The 20,998-nt window shown below is 39.9% G+C and overlaps 2 protein-coding genes across 3 annotated transcripts in view; both read left to right on the top strand.

Moving 5' to 3' along the window:
- Positions 1 to 221: 221 nt before the first annotated feature.
- LOC124174082 (39S ribosomal protein L55, mitochondrial) lies at positions 222 to 1,630 on the top strand. 2 transcript variants are annotated; one of them, XM_046553218.1, is made up of 3 exons: positions 222 to 318; positions 460 to 655; positions 1,358 to 1,630. In XM_046553218.1, the coding sequence occupies exons 1-3, from the start codon at positions 293 to 295 to the stop codon at positions 1,502 to 1,504; spliced, it is 369 nt and encodes a 122-aa protein (XP_046409174.1). In that variant the 5' UTR covers positions 222 to 292; the 3' UTR covers positions 1,505 to 1,630. The 2 variants fall into 2 exon arrangements, with proteins under 2 accessions (XP_046409174.1, XP_046409182.1); XM_046553226.1 differs by having other exon boundaries at positions 275 to 318; positions 463 to 655.
- Positions 1,631 to 6,132: 4,502 nt separating this feature from the next.
- The window catches only part of LOC124158182, a 194,421-nt gene continuing 179,555 nt past the window's right edge, over positions 6,133 to 20,998 (top strand). Inside the window, exon 1 of the mRNA XM_046533372.1 lies at positions 6,133 to 7,006. Within this exon, the coding sequence (XP_046389328.1) occupies positions 6,557 to 7,006 (450 nt within the window). The 5' untranslated portion in view covers positions 6,133 to 6,556. The remainder of the gene's footprint in view (positions 7,007 to 20,998) is intronic.

Genomic DNA, 20,998 nt, shown 5'->3' with positions numbered 1-20,998 from the left:
TTTACTTAAGTCTTTTTTTAACTACTGTAAATATCCTTTCTTATTCATCGTCACCACGGTAAAATTTCACGTGGAGATGCCTTTACCTTCACTTTTTTAGCTAACACTAAGAAAATCTGGGTGTATGGGCGTTTTATCAGGGAAAATGTCTACTCGCTGAGAGAAAACGTATTTGTAGTGGCTGTATGAGATTTTAATTTGGCGCCCCATGACTTCGATATCGCCTTCGACTCTTCGATCTATCGTCATCCGACGCGACGGATCGAATGTATCGTAAACATCGTAAATAATCATGGCTGCCCCCATGAATTGCATACGGTATGTATGATCCTGTTTATTTTGTTGATCTCATTAATTATTGATCCACTTACCTATGATGTCTGCCGCTCTGGTCTTAGATTTTATTATGTAAAATTTGTTGAGGAAAAATTTCTCAGACCCATATGTGATATATTACAGCAGTCGAGCAACCCTCAGCTTGAAAAATTATTTTCCGTCTGCAAGGAAAGTGTTTCAGAGGAATTTAAACTGTAATACGGCTAGTATAACCAGAGCTCATCGTCTTACTTACGCAAGGTTATATCCAACTGTGTTAGTGCTCCCCGATGGGTCCTCAATCAACATTCGTTATCACGAGCCGAGGAAGATCATTACGGTAGGAAGCCCTTTTGTAGTGTTTATTTATTCCTGTCGTGCCATTTCAATCGTAATTTTATAATATTTTAGCATAGCTCTGCAATTCTGAGCTCTCTTTAACTGTTCTTTTTATAATTGTTCCTCACTGGATTACTTTGCAATAAATGTGCTGTTAACAAAAACATTTCCTGTAACCTTTGCGATGAGTTCGTTCAACAGTTATACTTTATTTATATTGTGCCAATTGACATTAAGCATTTTTGGCTTGGTGTGAAATGTTTGGCTATTACTTGTATTTGTTATTACTATTCTGAAAACACAATAATCGCTTGCCAGTTATAACGGGCGATTGATGTTTAAATACATCATTCAGAAGTAGAACATGCATCTCACTTACACGAAAATGCATGTTGGGTGGTCACTGGAATCGTTGAAGGGCTAAGTATGTACACTTTCTAAAGTATCCTAATTGCGTTCTAAGTTTTGAGTATTATTAAAAGTTATTTATTTATATCCAAAAGACACTGTATAAAATGAAGCATTAAGTAAGCGTATATGACACGCCAGAAAAAAGAATTAGGTATTAAAAATAGGTGTAGGTATAGGTGTATGTTAAAATTTATCATGTATTAAGCTCCCATTTATTTTATACCCCAGCAAATACTTTACGTGACGCATGCGAACATCAGTTTCTGTCATTATTATTTCTTCTACCCTACAGTTGCCAGTTGATACATCTTCTTTGAGTGAAGAAGAACTGAAGAGAAGAATGGAGAAGAGGAAACCAAAGAAGAAGATAAAAATTGAAGAAGACATTAGTGATGATTTTGATGTGAATAAGTATGTACAGTATATTAAAAAATCATGATATCTAATGGACAAGTTTTCTACCTCATGTAAATAGTGATGTTTAAAAATTAGTGATAATTGTTCGGTAGACTATTCCTCGTCAAATTTACTGGAATTTTTTTAAATAAATTGCCCTCAAATTGTTCATGGTGTGTGAAGTGTAGCCTTTATTATACATCATTCGACTAACTGTCCATTGAGTTATCTGCCCCTTACCACCCGAGCAGGTCCCTCAAAATTTTTACTTTACCCAGGCTTTCCTTGTCTGCCTGTCTCTATTCTCCCTTGTCTGCCCGTCTTACCTCTAAACAAGTAGTTTTTAAATGGAATGGTCTCAGGAGATGTAGAGAAAGCATATTATTAAAACCAAGTAAGTATTGCCAAGAAGTTCATCATAAATGTCTCTTTTGATTATCAGCTCAGGTTTTTCCCTCAATTTGGGCTGCAAATCTATGCTAAAATGTGTCTCATCTCTCATTGGTTGGGGATGATGTTTTCCATCATCATCATCATCATTAGTCAGCAATCCTAAGATTGGTTTGACGCAGCTCTCCATTTCTCTCTCCTATCCGCTAATCTCTTCATATCTACATATTTATTCTCTTTTACATCCTTTATAACCTGTCCGATATAACTCATTCGGGGCCGTCCCTTGCCCTTTTTCCCTTCCACTTGTCCTTCAACGATTGTCTTCATCAGACCATCGTGCCTCAAAATGTGGCCAACTAAGTTGTCCCTTCTTCTGCTTAATGTTTTTAGGAGGCTTCTCTTTTCTCCTACTCTCCTTAGCACTTCCTGGTTACTCACACGGTCAATCCATTTTATCTTCATCATTCTTCGGTAGCACCACATTTTGAATGCTTCCACTCTTGACTTCTCTGCTGCTGTCAACGTCCAAGCCTCGCTTCCATAGAGAAACATACTCCATATGTAGCATCTGATGAATTGTTTCCTTACTTCTATGCTGGTATTTTCAGCTGTAAGAAGATTCTTCTTTTTGTAGAAAGCCCTCTTCGCCTGCGCTATTCTACTGTGTATTTCTTTCTTGCTCCGTCCATCACTGGTAATTCGGCTTCCCAGGTAAGAGAACTCGTTCACCTCTTCAAGCTTATGCTTTCCTAGGTTGATCTTTGTTTTAGCCTCCTCTCTTTTACTGCAAACTAATATCTTAGTCTTCTTTTTGTTGATTTTCAGCTGATATCTGACCATTGTCCTTTCCATGTTTGTCAATGTCTTCTTCAAATCCTTCTCTGTCTCGGCTATGACTGCTATGTCGTCAGCAAATCGCAGCATACTAATTTTTTCTCCGTGGATATTGACACCCGAAGCTTTCTGCTTGATTTCGTTGATGGCTTTCTCTATGTGTTGAGATAAATTGGAAGGTAGAATCACTTATAATGTATTTTGATAGCCCGAGCAGTATGTGATGGCTTGAGTTTTTATGATTTTTAAAATAGTGATTGGGTCTCTTAAGAATTCCCCTGTGACTTGATTTTGGGTTGTGAAAGGTGTCCAAGCCTTTTATGTCATTTGAGCCAAATTGCTTAGACACTTCTGTACAGAATCAAGGATCAAGAAGATTCATTCTTATGCCCAAAGAGATCTGTTTTTGGAAATGGGTTGTACATGGTGGAGTATAATAAAACTAAGTGGACAGCTTCCCAAAGTCAATATTGTCTGCAATATTCCATTATCCCATTAGGTGCTTCCGACTAAATGTGTTAATTGTGTGAAAAATATAGCTTTAAAAATGCTTGCAAATGTATGGAACATAAAGCAGAGAAATTCTTAAAGCAATGGGAGAATATGATACTTAGTGGAATTTCTGTAAGTTGAACGTGTTACTAAGAGGAATAGCCTGTAAGACCCAAACACTTCACTGTACTTAAGAGTATGGGGATGAGTTTGAGAATATGTACCTGCGAGAATATTTCTCCAAGTCTCCAAATGTCTCCATGTGGCCCTGGTTATAACTGAAATACATAAATGTGTCCTTTGGATTTCTCAATGATGGGGAGATGGAGTGGTAGCAGTAAACTTTCATGGAATTTTGATTCTTGTAACAGGAAACTTGAGATTGTGGACTGTAATAAATTGTTATACATATATGAAAATATTAAGGGGAAATAATATCATGTACTTCATTAATACTCTAAGTTAGTGGTTTCCAAACAATTGACTGCATATGATCTACAGCCTGAAACTTAAGGAGTGGACTCTTGGGCAGTATAAAAATGTTTCCAATTAATAAGAAATCTTGAAGACAATGTGTTGAATAAGATGTTATCATAATAAGTTAATCAGAACTAATTGTGTTGTTAATGAACTGTTACTAAAACTTCTTTGAATTTGGTAAAGAGGAGGATAGAAAATGTTTGGGGTCGGAAGGGAATGATCCATAAATGACTTAATTTCATGCTGGTTAGAGTAGTCTAGTGTTTCCTCGGGGGTAAAGCTACTGGTCTAAGTGGTGGTTGACTAGTTCATCCTGCACAGACATTGGTACACCCTATGCATAGTTAATGTCGCACAGGTGTATTAAAGTCCTGTTTGCTGTTATAATGGACTTCAATGGGTTGAAGGCCAAGAGCTAGGTTTTTCTTCCACTCTTTGTGTACTGTTCTATGGTAGAAGCCCCCATCTGTGAGGGAGATAGGAAGCGGCAAGCAGGCAGACTGAAGGAAGAGGAAGAAGCTGTGTAGAGGGTAAAGGGAACTTGAACCAACTCCTGTGAAATATCTGGCCATAAAATTGTGAAAATGAAAGGAGGATTAACTCTCGGTGAGTACCCCAATAATTAGTATGCACAGCTGACAATTTTACATCTTTCTGCATTACACAAACCTGTGAATAAAGCATGAAATAGAAATAACTGACATGCCACCTACTGATTCAGAGGAATAGGCTTGGAGATTACTTAAATGGAACATTGCAATATTTATATGGAAATCATTTGAGCAAATGTTTCGTTGTTACAACGACATTCTGAAATGCATCATGCTTTAATAAATTCTGTGGAAATATTGCAATGCTTTATTTAATTGTTATTATTGTCTTCCACCACATCATGCCACATATCATACATGGGATGGAGATGAGTACATTTTGGTTGAGACAGATGGGAGAAGATTGGTCTATGGCGAGAATCAATAGATGTTCTTTTCCACTCTGGTGGTCAACTGACAATATTCATGAATCATCAGATGTACATCAAATGAATGCACTCTACAAGGGGAAAGAGTCTCCCTTAACCACTTTCCATGTAGAGGTTGCAAATTGAAGTAATTTTGTTCCTTTAGCTGAAACTACTGCTTTCAGAGTGGTCCTGTGGATTTTAGCCACATAAATGTGTTGAAGGAGGAGAATATGTATATGGGGCAGTAATTTATGTTCAGAAAGCTGATGAGTGGGCACTATGCTGGAGATGATATCAATAGGCATTTGGCCAAAGGAACACTGACCTACAAATGAGGCAAAGGTGTTGGGGGGCTGCTGTTTGGCTGTTGGCATCTTCCCTATGAAGACGGGTGCTAAAAAGTAACAATGTGAGAGCATTCCAAAAGTTTTTGGCCTTGTAGAAATTTTTTTTCAACTGAATTTTAACGAAACAACTTAGCCATATGTGAAATATATAACGGTAATGCTGATGTGTAAAGCTATATACCTACCTTATTCAGAATGAATGCATTGAAAATGATTTGCATGTGTTTTGGGAGGAAGTAGTTTTTAAGCAATAATTTATTGCATGCAAGCAGAAGATAAATAAGCAGGTAATTTGTGGGCTTGGTTTGACAACTTGCCGAAAGGATTATTATGATCCAACTTTCTGGAAATATCTGAAGCAAACTACAACAAGTGTGTATAGTGAAGACTAACCAATTCACTGTAAACTTGCAACAAGGTTTTTATACTTACTTTGCAAAGCAACTTAAAATTCAACTTAATCATTAATGATGATTTTGTGGCATGGGTAAATGACTGAAACCTGAAATTTATGCACAGAAAAGATTTTTATTCCTAGTCGAATCCTGAAATTGCCTCAGTAGGTCTTTGAACTTGAATGATGTTGGGTTATATCAATGGTGAATCTAGATTGTATCTTTGGGGGGCTAATACATATTCAAGTTTAAGTGAACTCATTTTTCAATAAGGACACCCTGTGATATTTTTTATTTTAGGTAAATGATTCATTTCACTATTACAGCAAAATACCATTGTATGCTGCCGTCCTATTTATTACATAAGTAATCAAAATAATTAAAAATGCAATATTAAATTTTTAATTTATTTTTATACTTTTTTGGGGGCCCAGGACTTATTATATATGCCTCTGTGAAAAAGTTCTACCAGTTTTATCATTAAAAGTGTTGGACAGAATTTTATAATAATTGATATTTTATTACAAGTTTTTTTAAGTGTTTTGGTTATAATGTTTCAAATATAAGTTTAATAAACGCTAATTGCATAAATGTAATGTTATTGAAGGAAAATTGTAATTTTATTGCGTAATTCTGTGGCTGATCTCGGTTCACACCAATTGTGAAAAGTTAAATGTGGCGCGCCAGGAAGTGGAAGGCCACGTGACCAAGAAGTTGGTCACGTGATACGATCGTTGTGTTCGAAAGTGCTGCTCTCGGGTCGCAGTCCTCGAAGTCTCGCAGTTGGGTAATGGCGCTTTTATCGTGCGGTTGCGTATATTCACCCGGTTTCCCAGCAGAGAAGACGAGTTAGTTATACCGTGTACGGGCATTACTTTGACTGTTCAGTGTTCTTATCGGTAGTTGGAGGGATTCATTAATCGAAATACCCTCTTCATATTCATCAATGGAGAATATGGGAAATGTTTCTTGCCATGACAATTGAAAGATAGTTGTCCTCTTGGTCCAGTTATGTTTACATTCTCACTTCGAGGTTTAAGTGTGTGTTAGAGCGTGCTGGTTTTAAATTTGTGGTGTCGGACCTAAAGATACATCTTAGGACATGATCTTTTCGCTGAAAGAGGAAAACCCTAGGAAAATGAAGGCAGGAGCTCGCGTTAAAAGACTGATTCTAAGTCCAAATTACGAAGTGAATGGGATTAGAAATTGAAGCATCGTCGAAGGATTCCATCATGTTTACGTCAGGAAATGATATTGGATACTGTGAACAGTGCAGTGTTGTGTCTCCGGTTAAGCCTTTGGTGTCCGTGACTGGTATTGATGCTTTGGTTGCAGAGGGCAATTGTATGGGTTCGAGCCGCCCAGTTTCAGACGGTTCATGTCCTACTGTTGTGAAGGATTTAAGTTCAGACTCTGGTAACTTATTAATCGGTATAAAAAAGACTAAATTAGATGAAAATGTTGAAGCCTCGGGCGATAAGTCACCTGTACCTCCTGAAGAGCCTCCCGAGGCATCCTCCGGTTTTAGTCGCAAAACTGGGTCTTCCTGCCAAGCTCTTCGCCATGCAGTGGCTGCTCTCAACAGGCTTGATGATTTTACTTGTGAGAAAATTGGATCTGGATTTTTTTCGGAGGTGTTCAAGGTAAATATTTAACCTTAGAAGTATACATTAAGAAGTCCTCCTTTAATAAATGCCATTGAGAAGTTGCGCGATCCTGTTATTGTTTTCTTCGCGATTCGTGAATTACAGTAAACAACTATGTCCTCACTTCGCAGTAAAAAAGATACTTGCCAAAATTTCATCTCGTCACTGTACTCGTTTGATATTTATCAAGATATTGATTTTTTACTGCTCCAGATCAAGATTTAAAATAGCTACTTACCTGGCTACTAATATTCTGAAATTTTTACATTCAACGTTACTGTTAATTTTTCCCTACAAAATATGCTAACTCCTGAATCACTCGTAAAATGGTGCGGGAAAATTATTCTTACCCGACATGCGTTTTATAATTTATGTGTTGTTGTGTGAGTCATAGAAAGGACAATTGTCAATAATTTGATTGAAGTCCTTGCGGTGAAGTTGACCGTTCGGTGTAAATTCATGATACAATAATTCCTTATGTGATCCTGACCGGCTATGATTTTAAGTTGCCATATATTTTCGTCTGTTGCCTGATGTATCATGCATGCTGTATGGTACTTAGTAATTTGAACAATTGTGATTTGTGATCCTTTGATAGTTTACTTCATTTTAAGCTCACCTTATTTCATAATCGTTGTTATAACCCAAGCCCTAGGTATCTCTCCCGACACAATAGATATATGTTTTCATTCGTAGAGATACATACCCTTAATTAGTTAACTACGCACCCTCACGAATTCTGGCACATAGTAAACAAATCGACCGATATATTTCCTGCTGAAGTGTCTGGAAGCTCTCCATTAAGTGACAGGGTTCTTATTAAATCTGCACGACCTGAGTTTGTTCGATCTTATTAATTTTAGCCGTAATATTTCATTTAGTTTGGACGGCTTTGGCTTTGGGCTAGGTGGTATTCGTAAAATTAAGTTAAAATTCGACGTGGGTGACTTAAAATGCTTAAGTTCTTCGTAGGATTTCCGTAGATTTTGGTGAAGCCCAGGTCCTAGGCAGATTAAAAGAAGAATCGAACAAAGTGGATTTAGGCATTTTGGATACATTATGCACAAAATGAATTGGCTTTCATTGTGGAGTGGGTATCCTCTGGAAATAATTCTCATAATGTGTGCCCAATTTTGGAGAATTGTAGACTTTGGATTACATCACATTTTTTCATAACAGATCCCTTTTTGTTTCACATCAGATGCGAAGTATGCCAGTGAAATGGAATTTGAGTTAAATATGCATTTATAATTCAATGGAGGAAATCCATCTACGTCGTAATGCTGGGTACTATTTTCCAAAACCTCTGTTGTTTATATGTTCATGTAAAGTACATGAAAAATGAGTTATGATGGAAAATATTCTAAATGGATCATTACTTGTTTCCAATAAAGTTATATTTCCCGTTGAGCTTCCAATTACCCTTTAGGTCCGACTACGAAGTGGATGATCTTAAAAATTCACTGTCGATGGATGGTTCACCATCTACTTAAGAGGCTGATTTTAAAGTAAAAGATTAGTTGATCGTGGATCGCGCGTAACCGATCATTCGATTCCCGCAAAGCATTGGTTTGAAACGAATCATTCCATAGATTGCAGCTGCAGTATTCTTGAGGATTACTACCAGCGTATAATCTGATTCATAATACTGAAGGTATCGAAATGCAATCCTCTACGCCGACCAAATTTCTGGACCTATGCGATGGGTGCCCTGCTTCTAAATGAATCACTACTTGATTACAGTAAAGATCTATTTCCCTATTGAGGTTACAATTTTCCTCTGTCGGATTTTAATTGGAATATATCTTATTGTTAACCATTCAGTTTCGATGAATGATTCACCATATACTTAGAGGCTGTTTTTAAGTATAAGTTTAGTGGAAAAGGGATCGATTCGATTCCTGAAACGCATTGGTTTGAAATGCATAATTCAATAGACTGCAGCTGCAGTATAATTGAGGACCGGCGCCAGCATATCGTCTGATTCACAGTACTGAAGTCACTTGGTCATCGAAATGCGATCCTCCACGACGACCAAATTTCTGGACCAATGCGATGGGTGACCTGCGGTCAGAATTCGAGACCTCAGCATGCATCGTCGGCTGTGCCCGCGGCCGATTTTTCCTCGCACGCAAGCACGCTCACTTCCTCCTTCCTCCCCGTGCCTCTCTCTCGGGAAGCGAAAGGCCGTGGGGTGAGGAGAGCACCCCCGCCCCCTCGACGTTCGCCTCCCCCCAGAGACGCCGAAATGGAATTCCTGCGCACAGCCTCCTCCCTCCCTCATCTCTCGTGCCCGGTCGGTCTTGGGGCCGCTGCGCCGCGGCCGGACTCCATCCCGTGAATGGGGAGATCGGGGAATCTTGTGGCATTATTTCGGCTGAGCTCCTCGTCATCACTTTCTATACGGTTGCAGTCTGGAATCAATGACGACTCCTTAAAATCTCGGACCGTATTAAAGTTATCGTATTTATAAGCTGCCGGATTCGCCTTTTCCGACACAAGGCATATTGCTAATCTATGTGTTGGTTTGAATGTAAAACGGGTACCCTTGACTTTGCAAGGGCAGTATCAGCCAAATAGTTGCTATTTTTTCTCACTGCGTTAAAATTGTAGTCTGCAACTCATAATTTTGGTCCGCATGTCATTTAGGCCCGCATTAATTGTATTTGAGTTAATGTCTGGCTCCCGGAGGGAAATTGACGATCACATATTCACTATTATCTTGTTGTGGGCAGTAATCAGTCTGAAATTCGGCTTACCTTAGCGATTGTCCAATCTACTAAGCTTTTAATTCCGTACTTTATTTTTTTGACTTTCCTTCTGTCTCTGACTCTTTCATCACCTTGTAAAAATATATTTAAAGAGACAATTAGACGAAAATTGTTTCTGGATCTCTTACCGGGATCAAATTGTTTCCACCCGGAAATAGACTATTACTCAATACACCACCTCTAAGTTAACTGCTAGTTTTCACACTCAGAACAATACAGACGGGGGACGAAAAATCAGTTTTATCCTCATCCGCAGTCGTAGTGCCATCACAGTAGATCGCTGATTAACCTGCGGGACAATGAGAGAAAACTCGTCAGCGGATTGGCTCCATGGACTCTACATGTCGAGATAGTGAGATATGATTGCGCTATTCACGTTAGGATTACTGCCAAAAGGGGTACTTTACTTTTTATAGGTGCAAAGGAAACCATAACCCTCTGTTTAGTTTTCGCTTGAAAATATAAGTTTCGACATTGGGTCGTTATAGAGAAATATTTGTATCATGCGGCTTAGAGAAAACATACTAGATGTGTCATCACTGTATAATGTTTTTTGCCTGAGAGAATTCCCGTAGGGAATACAGATTTATCTTCCTCTTAATGATCGAACTTCTTGAGGAGGATTCCCCTCCCATCTCTTGTATAAATGCCGTGTCGTGGCTCGTATATTAAAATATTTTACCCAAATTTACCAAAATTCACCCCATTTCTCGTGTAACTAAAGCTGTTTTAAAATTCTAATTAAATCGGGAAAATGAAAACTGTCATCGAAGGAAACGAGTCAAAGTTCTGCACGATTTCCTGATTGTGAGTCTGGTGAGACCAAAACCTGACATTCTCGGACACTGGGATTCCGAATATAGGCATAATATATCGGATCATAATAGGTTTTAAAAATAAATAGTTGTGATAATAAATTATTACTAGTATTAATAATGATCTCAGATCATAATTTTTAAAAATTACATTTTGTATTAAGGTCCACTTAATTGATTTTTTGGTTACTACTCGGATTTTGCCACGAACTGACATCTTCACGCACCATTATGTCGTCTAGGTGCAGCAGATGTCACCATGTGATGGGCACAGATGGTAACGAATGGATCAATTTATTTGACCGTAACTTAGTTCTTCTTGGTATTTTTTGAATTCCCGATGTAGAAAAGTTCTGCGTTGTGAAATCCCAAGTTTGGGGCAGTCTGGGCCCCTCGGCTGGGGTTCTCGATGGGGTCCTCCTTACGGAGTGATTTGGGGGTCCTCCCCCGGAAAGTTTTTAGAAAATTAAATGCCCAGAAATGGATTTTGTCGGAATTCTGGCTTTTTAAAAGTAGAGAAAAGGCAATGAAAAATATCCATTTCGCAAGGACAAATACTATGAAGAGTTAGAATTTCACAGCTTATAAAATTTAAAGATGTATTATTGTTCTCTTTTCTATTTAGTGAATTCGTTCCATGAAACTGCACTGAAATATAAAAAAAACCTCTAAAATAACCTTTTCGAATGACCCTGTCAAATAGTATAAGGTTCTCTGTAAATAAAGAAACCAATGAAATCGTAGAGTTTTGTAATAGCAAAAAAAATTGGTTCAAGTAATTTGAGCCTTTAAAAAAAATATGCTTCACAACAGACGCGAGAGTTGTGCCCCCCCCCCCCCCTCCAAAGTTCCTGGCCCTCTGTGATTGCCGACCTGGCTAGACCGCCTCTGTTCCTTTCTTCATGGATGTATATTTGCCCGTCCATCACGAGTGAGGAGAAAAGCACTTGCAAGATTGCGGCACCTCGATGATCTCTGGGCGTGTAAGAAAGGGTGTCTCGCTTATCACGGCGTTCGTCATCGCGAGGGCATCCCTCGCGAGGTGCTCGCTCACTTTCCCTTGCTCAGCGTTCCGCCGCCTTGGGCGCGCGCGAGTGTGCTCTAATCCAGCTTACGAGTATCGCGGTTCGTTGTCGTCGGCGGGGGGCGTTCCCCCGGCCTCTCTCACCTCGCCAAGGAGTGAGTGCATGGCTCGTGGAGTCGTGCTCGCCGTGGAGGTCACCGGAGGCCGCCGCCCGCCCGCCACCACCACCGCCGGCGAAGGGGGAATGCGCTGGATGGCTGGCAGGGGGAGTCGGCGGCCTGTTGTAGTGGGTTCCTCCGCTCCGCTGCGTCGCGTCGGTTGCTTAGCAACTTGGATCCTTGGAGACGGAAATGGAAGGACAGGAGGACATTTTGGAGGACTCTTGTCGCTCAATAGTCGTTTTTCACCTTGTCAGTTTTACACGTTTCCCTGCTCAATTACAGCATGCGCGTATCTGATAATCAAAGTGATGTTGTACGTCAATTTTAATAATTTTGATGTAATAATTAGCCAAATATCCAAGCGATTTTGAGGGTGTATTTTGAAATTCCATCCATTGAAATAAAGTAACAAGTTAATGGACTTTTTTACTCAGCAATTCAGGTGGGTTCGGGATTCGGGATGAAATTAGAGAACAGAGGTCTCATCGTGTAATGGACGCCGCATCCCCCAGGGTTGGGATGGTTCGGGAATGCAGAATCTCTCGCTGCCCCAATGACATTCAACTATCGCTAGCAAAACATGGAATTTACTGTGACTAGAGAAAGGGAGAACCTCCCAAGTAGAAGAGATGGTCCAGAGATTATTCTCAGTATATAACACGGCCACTGCTGTGGTGGTTGGTTGATAAAGAAGTGGGTTGGCAAAATAAAGGTAGAGAGTTCTAGTCTTCGTCCTGGCGAATTGTTTCCCCTGCCAGACACCCTCGAGGTTGCTCAAAGGGTATTGTTTATGTACCTACTGTTTGGTGGTCTTTCTTGAGACAAACGGGACGGAAAGTGGCGATGGTTATGGCCACCTTAGGGGAGAATGCTCATGTGTGTTGGGCAGTGACAACAAATATTTCAAACTATCAATTATTGCAAGGGGGTGAAGGCATAATTCATTCTAGCTCCTTACAGGTCTTCACATTCTTTCCCTCCATTCCGACCGCATATTTCCGTGTATGCTGACTCCTATCTCTCATATTTGTCGTATCGTTTCTGTGGCCACTGCTGTACTTCCTACTTGAATCCATAGTTTATATTGGGAGAGTCATCCATCTTTTAGATAAGTCATTTTGTATTCTGCTTCCGAAAAATGTAGCCGAATATAACAAGAGATGATATTTAGTCGTTTCACTTGCTCGATGTACCCCTGTGGGAAATTTAATTATTCTATGAATGTGGAGAAATCATTCCATTTTTCAAATTAATAGTTATTGATCGTGGTGTTTCGTATAAAATTTTCCAATGCAGTCGTTAAAAGTCTTCATGGCCGTGTCATGTCAGTGTCGTTTGGATAAGTAAAATCGTCCTCTGAAAGAAGTCTTTCATTAATGGCAAATGTAATATTTCCCCTCGAAATTGACGGTTCGCATCAGGGGTGTCACTATGGTCTCACCTAGTGGTTATCTTTGTCTTGCAGAGATCACAGATTTTAATTTTTGTGTGTTATATTTCGTAAAAAAATTGCAAAAATTATGGAAGTGCGTGGTTTTGGCTTGATCATTTAAGTAAAATACTTACCCTATTTCCAGATGGCATTATTTGGATTTTTTTTGATTTTTAACAATAAGAGATAATTGGGCTCTGGGGTTCGACTTCCGAATCTTCCCTCGTCCGGCGCTGCGGCTCTTGATCGCGGTCCCCTTTGGTCAGCCCTCCTCCCATCCCCCATTGCGTTTCCCACGACGCGTGCTTTCCCCATGCGACCAGGTGGTTTTCCTTCATTGTTCGCTCCGTCGTGGCCAGTCCGTCGGGACGACTTTCCATCCGTCACTCCACTTCGAGCGGTGGAATTTTTTTTTCCAGCCTCTCACGCGTATCATCCACTTACCCCGATTCGGCACTGCCGTCTGCGGGTTTCTTTGAGAAAAATTTTCCAGCATTCCTCCCGTATCGCCCCTCCCTTCCACGGTTTGCACCCTATCCTTTCTCCGCAGGTGCTGTTTGTAATTCAAGTGTCTCGGTCATGGCCGTGCGTAGCTATACACGTTGGCGGAGAAATTATTTTTTTTGCGATCTAATTGGCGTCGTATTTTTTTATTGCTTTCCAAGGTAGATTTGAAAGCAATTCAATTGCTAATTTATTGAGTTGAATTACTTTGATTCCAAAGGTAATACCAATTGCTGCTTTCGCGTCGTGAAGATGAATGTGTACAACCAAGTATTTATGATAAGCAGTATAGCTCTGAAATCTACCCCATAAATTCCACATGGTCGTAATGTTGTGACTTTTTTGCATAGGTGCATTTTGGCTTATGTATCCATTTATCACGATCGGTTTTTTACAATGACAGTTAAGACCTTTCTCGCTTATGCATACGGTGATATGAAGGTGACCGAGAGGGGTTATCTGGACTTTTGAAGTCTATAAGTGTTGTCTGTACTCTGGCCCTCTGCTACCGTTTATTACTCTGAGATTGTTTTTTGGGGGCTCCTCTGGATGGCCTTGCTACCAAGTTTAGGAGAGACAATTCACATTGTCTTGTGGCATTGTATCGGATAATTGGTATGTAAGGGTTAGGTTTGGTTCGTAAGAGATTTATCAGAGGTACTGGTCTCTTGGTCTGACATAGAGCGAAGAATGAAGTGTGGATCACGAGGGTTACTGCCTCAAATTGGAAGTGTAAATGACAATAGTGCCTTTTTCATATGGAATAAATATATTTACTTAAACTACCCCAGTTTCGAAGTAACAGTTCATTGTCGGGTACCTTCGGTAACGGTTTCGGCACCTTCAGGTACCGTGTTACTTCGACACCCGGGTCATTTAAATGAAGTTTTTTTGTAAACTACAAATTCTGCATTTACATATACATAATGAATCGGTTCCATGAATCCACGATAGGGACCGTCTATTGTATCAATTTGGGAAATTAAGACTTCTTTCTCGACGGCGAGCCATCTATTGTTAGAATGTCATAGCTCCACATTCGGGTGGTTAATTTCTCGCTTATTTTTCAAGTATTCCCCACCAGTTTTACTTTGGTAGTTTTGTAAAAGGAATGATTTACATTTATGCAGTGGGTGTACGTATTTTCGTTTTGCTACCCGTTTTCTAATCGAAGCATTTCAGAGACTTGCACGCTCGGAAACTGAAGACTCTCAGGGCGGAGTGTGGGGAGTGGATGGGCATCCTATTAACGTGGAGGGAGAGTGGAAACTCGCCCAGACAGACAGGAAATCTGAAAAGAAAGGAAGGACGCTGATCTCGCGGGAATGTGCTCAACAACCATGAAAAACGAAGGGCGAAATCTTCACTTTTATCTGTTTGGTTCGATCCTGCTTTTTGCCATTGCTGCTTTGAAGGTGATAATTATGAGAAATAGTTCAGTAGGATGAATGAGAAGAAAGATGGGAATCCATTGTAGATATCTTTCGCGGCTGTGGGACCATTGATTGTTCGTCGTTTGTCTTGTCGTGGACCTTTGAAAATCTCTGTTTTCATGGTTTGAATATGATAATTAGTCACCTTCGTAGCGACCAATCCGCAGTTCAATATTTCTTACCCTGTTTTCCTCATTAATCACGGGTCTTTTATTCCCAGCGTTCGTGAGTTTTTCGACGTCGGAATTTAGATGTTAACTGCCTAAATGATATATTTTATTCATTCATTCATTCTGAAGAAAATATATTCGTATTGTGTTTCTATTATGCACGCTCCTTTTATTTTGTTTCCTATTTTCTAGCCATTTTGATCTGATCCGAATTCTGGTTTGATTAACTTTTTGATCTTTGGATCGAGTACGTACTCATGACTTTACTCGATACGTCAGCACGACCGTTAAAAATGCCAATTTCGAATTTCTCCTTAATTTTTATCGTAGTTAGAATATAATGTTTTCTAGAGTTTTTATGTCATTACTAATAATAGATAAATGATATTGTGTAACATACTGTTCATCTGATAGTTTCGTGGGAAATCAGCCAAATAAGGATTTCGTGACTAATGTGCGTTGAGCGGTCTTTTATCACCTCCTGCCAATGGGAATTGGGATGAAAGCTGGAACGTTTTAAACATATTTTCCATTTTTCTCTACCGGGTGTGGAAAAAAATCATGCATAGTACAGGGAAAATTACTTCCGTAGAATAATTTGCTACTTGAAGCGGCCGTATTGGGTCGATTCACTCGTCCTTAATTAAAAAATTTCTCCCGGGAATGCAAATTTTTGCTTTCTATCTTGTTGCTGAAGCGGCGGAATTAGTATAATCATCCCACCGGAACAACGAAATGTCTCATCGGAATGTGTGAAAGTCTATTAAGCCGTTTATGAATGCGTGAAGGAATCATCATACAACATCACAAACGTTTTAGTTCCTTTCGAAGATCCGATTATCGAAATGGCGTTTCACCAGCTCTTACTTCGGTGTGAAGAACATTCTTACTTCCGTTTGATGGGATCCTTTCCTCACGTTGCCCCTATGGACTTAACTCAACAATCAGCATCCTCATATAATGCGAAGCGTTGTTCGGAAATGGCCATTTGTGGGGTAGTTGTTATCTAATTTTTTCCTTCGATTTTACTACTATGCGATTCCGTATTGTATTTTCATTCACCCAGTATCTCCAGGAATTCGATTCACATTCATTCGTGTTAAAATTATGTTGGGATGTACTGTAAGAAGAAAATTAAAAAAAAAATTTCACCGACACGTACGAAATCTTCGATACAATCACATTTTTTAGCATCTATTTTCTACAAAATATGGATTTAAAACAAATAATATTTATGAGTGCTCTTACATGTAGTAGCTTGTAGGTATAACTCTTATTGGTGATCGCTTGGATCAAAGCATTACTTGATGTCGATCATCCGATTGGGAATGACTTGATTTTATCCTCAAGACTTGACATTTTTCCCTGGGGGAATTATCGAGAACTATCTGGCTCGTCTTTGGCTGGATGGTCAATCTTAATGTGCGTACACCGACCCTTTTCGTCTGCGGGAGCAAGGGGAAAGCGTCTTCCCTTTTACGGTTCTTCCTCGGAATTTCTCTGCCTCCGCGTCTTCATGGCCTGGAGCCTCCCTCGTCCCTCCCTGTCTCCCCACGTCCAATCGTCTTCCCCCAAGAGTCACGACGGAGCTCCGCTAGGGTAAATGTTCTCCACGAATAGTCATCGACTTGGAGTCGAGCGCCTAAAGGGGAAATCTAATGTCCTCTTCTAACACTATTGTCCATTTTCATCGCCGCGTCTTCATTCTTTCCAGCTGCTGACAATCTTTCCGGTCGAGATCTTGAAGATCCATGTCTTCTGCTATGCCCTCGTCTTTCCCTTTCTCCGACCATTACCTGTTCACTCACGTCCACTGCTGGTGTCTTCCGCATTTTTTTCGAAACGAGATACCGATGTCGTGATATTCGTGCTTGAACACTACCGAATTAGTTTCCTGTGAACGTTGCTTGGTTACTAATGGTATATCATGTCTGAGGTACGCATGGGAGGTACGGATTAGTGTAACATACCAAATACTCCGTCGATTTTCTTTAACGTTAATGTTGTTAAGTATTATATTAGTTTATATGAAGTAAGCGCTCGGCTTAAACATTCACCCCATTGATTATGCATATTAAACTGCGAAGAATGTACCCTTCTTCCCTCAATATTTGTGTGGTAAAACAATCTGGTTATTAATATAGATATTTTCACCTTCAATCTATTTACATTTGACACTCGTATGGACTGTATATGATATCTCCTTTATTTTCCCCATTTCTAGTGATCCCCAGTCAAGTGCTGTTTCTACAGTAAGTTACGGATGGATTCTTGGAGTTTTAGTGATGCTTCAGTTTCTGGATCTGCTCAAATTCAATCCTGTCCCGTCAGATTTTTTTCTTCAGGGACAGAGCCACCCACTAACTTTATAGTTGTCCGTTTCATCTTATTTTGACGATTCGGATACCGAAGGCATGGTATCCAGTTGCTAAAATATTATTCCTTTGTATAGGATTATCTAATAACGCCTTTATCTATTTTCTCACCGCCTCCTTTTTCGATGGTAATATGTTTCGTGATCTGAAGAGGAAACGCCGCACAGCTACAACTTTCTACCGCAGTTGGGCCCTGCGAAGTGATGACCAAGCAGTCCTTTAACTCCACCGCCGCTATCGTATCGAAGAATACACAATCAATCTCGATGGAAACTCCTGGAATGTTTTGTTTGCGTTCGTGTAGAAAGCGAGCGAGATCCCGGAGATCGCCCGTTTCCTATCAGCGAAAGGAGAAGCCGTTGGTTGGCCGTCGACCTCCTCCGCCGCCCGCCGTCCGTGACCCTGGCGAAGAAAGGAGTGAAAATGTCCCACGCACTCGCTGCGGTGATTTTTTTCCTCGTTACTAACGCGTGGGTGGGGATGCAATTAATTCTTTTGCCGTCGGCATTGATTACGTGGGAATATTTAAAGGATAACTCACTTGACAATGAGATTGTGTGACGGATGAGAAGTCGAGGAATTTGATTCAAGAAAGGGATCCGGAAGCGAATTTCGTCAATTGGATTCTTAAAATAGGATCTTAATTTGTCGATGGAAAGTGTTTGGGACTGTGAGAATGTGACAAGATTCGTTTCACTCTCCTGAGGTTGTTCTTTCATGTGCTTCATATTTTTCATGTACCGTGCACCTCGCCCTGGTAAACTTTTCCGCGGTGGGAATAACTAGCGCCCACCTCCCTTCCACAAAATTTTAGCTTTTACTCAGGTATTCCCACCCTTTTTAATTTCCATCAGACCGTGCGAGTTGGAATATGCTTATGGCTTTACCGCCAAAAGTCATTCCCAAGAATTTCTCCCCAGATAAAATGTAACGAAAGGCTGAGTGGATTAGAAATTGCCTTTGTTTCTGGCGGAAAATTTATGTCTGGAATACATTTGCAAATATTTTACGGTTGACATACCTCACCCAATTCGAGTTTTATTTAGTTCTTTATGCTGTCGACTTTATTTCTGTGGAGTACCATGGGAAGATTTTAGCCCTTTGAATCCACTAAAGTAGAATCGCATGACTCATTTGTACTTACAAGTAAGCACTTTTGAATCTAATTCACTTTGGTTGCTAATTCCGCGTGGAATTGTTTAATATTAATTGCTTGCGCAAGTCATTATTTTCGGGGTTTAATGCGCCTGAGTAATTTTCATAGTACCTAAACTTTCATTATTTCAACGTTAGTTATTCTTGAACCGTGTAAGTGACATCAGAGTAGTATGCAGGTACTCTCCTGCGTAGCTCGCATCCAATTTCTCGTATTTGGCGCTAGTGAACCGCACCTGTGAGTATTTCATATGATGTATAATCTTAGGTTTTCCCGGCGAATCAGTTGCAGAAAAGTGTATTGGGTTTGCCACCGGTTTATGTCGTCTATGTCTCCCATTGACGACATCAGCCATGGAAGACATGGACAACATCAACCGGTAGAAAACCCGAGAAACTTTTCTGCAATTTCATATGGTCATTTCGTAGGGAATTGGAAAATGTTTTGAATCCTAAAGTCATTTTTTAGTGATTTTTTTAAAAGTCTCAGGAAGTGAATCAGTATAAAAACTGAGCAATGGCTTTGGTATTAGTAATTATAGTTCATTGAAATTCACGAATCTCACAAATATTCATTACATGCTCGATTTTAATTCTCAGTTTTTATCTTTGTTGAGCCTCGATCACCAGTAGGCTCTGGCTTGTCATTAGCTTACTACTCACTTTACAATGCTCATATCTAGTCTTGAAACTTGAAATCTTGAAACTCGAGACGGTGCCGTGGGTGGAGACGAACGATTTAAATGTGAATTTGCTCTCCAGTCCATCTTTGTCCTGCTGAGTGTGACCGAACCCGTCTTATGCCCTCGCACTTGTTTCTTTTCTCTTTTTGAGTACTGGAAAGGTTGGGAGGAAAGTTTTGCGTATGCCTGCGTGACCACCCCACTCTCTAATTCCTGAGAGGCGTAAATTGTTGGAATAGCATTCTCAAGTTAATGAATCAACCACTATAACTTGCTTTCCCTTTCACCGAGATTTTTTTCCTGGGGGCTGATGTTTCCGCATCTCTTTCAAGTTCTTGGTCGCCTTTCCAGTGACTTTCAAGCGGGAGTCCTAACAATGATTTTCTTCCGTTCGTTCAACCTATGAATGAACGAGGAAATCTTTTGGCCTTACTGTGATGCATTAGCTGTTCCGTGTTTGCGGTTTTTTTTATAAAGCGAAAAATTGTTAGTTCCCGATTGTTTTCTAAATGTTTTGCGTACTCTTGATGTTCTAGCTTCTAACAATGATTTTTCCGTTCGTTAAACTAAGAGATTGAATGAGAAAATCTGGTGGCTGAACTGTGATGTATTAGCTTTTCGGCGTTTGCAGATTTAATTTCTGTAAGACGAAATATTTTTGGTGCCTGATTTTTTTTCTAAATGTTCTGTGCTACTTTGATGTTCTAGTTTCAGCGAGCGGATTTCTGTAAAGTGCAAGTTGCCAGTAATAATCATTAATCGTAATCGCCGTAAAATGATATTCCTTGGATCGATGATGCGTATTAGGAATCTCAAAGATCATTTTATTTTTTCAATAGTCATTTTTGTTTGTTTCCTCGTGTGATTATGTGACACTAAGGTTTCTGGTTTTCTTAAAACACGTCTTAATCAAATTCTCCTCTCAAAATTATTGCCCATGTTTATTGCTTTTTGATGGGCCACATAAATACCAAGCTAGTAATTTCAATGGAATATGTATGCGATTTTGTGCATCTTGGCCAGAACTTTCTCTTGTGACGTCAACCAAAGGACCACTAACCGTCGTCGTCGCAACGATATCGTAAACGTCGCAGCGCAATCGTAAAAGGTCGTCGCAACGATAAGTCATTTTGTGTTCCTTCAGTTTTTCATATTATTTTCCCTGTAAGCCGTCTCTGGATTATAAGTGTAACGTACTTGATTTTGTAATATGCTCAATATTAATTTATTTACGAAGAGCCTCTGTTTCCCTTCGTAAGAGGGAGCCCCTAATGGGAAATAACACCATATGCTTTGCCGGCATAGCATTCCATTGGGATGGACTTCATTTATATGCAGTGGTCATTTCTGTATCTTCCCTTTATCGTCGAGTGTTAGAAATGTTGTTCTTACAGTATTGTGCCTATGCACGGTCGGGCATACATTTCAGGGCTAATAACGTTTGGTTATTCAAGAGTGGTTACTTA

The sequence above is a fragment of the Ischnura elegans genome, chromosome 1 (genome assembly GCF_921293095.1).
Source record: "Ischnura elegans chromosome 1, ioIscEleg1.1, whole genome shotgun sequence".
Lineage (NCBI taxonomy): Eukaryota > Metazoa > Arthropoda > Insecta > Odonata > Coenagrionidae > Ischnura > Ischnura elegans.
Note: the sequence above shows the minus strand (reverse complement) of the source record. Positions and strands in the feature narration are given on the sequence as shown.

Excerpts from the sequence above, each read along its gene's own strand:
- LOC124174082 (XM_046553218.1), top strand. The coding sequence starts at position 293 with ATGGCTGCCCCCATGAATTGCATACG. Across the intron at positions 319-459 it reads GCCCCCATGAATTGCATACG|CAGTCGAGCAACCCTCAGCT; the intron begins GTATGTATGATC and ends GATATATTACAG. Across the intron at positions 656-1,357 it reads AGCCGAGGAAGATCATTACG|TTGCCAGTTGATACATCTTC; the intron begins GTAGGAAGCCCT and ends TCTACCCTACAG.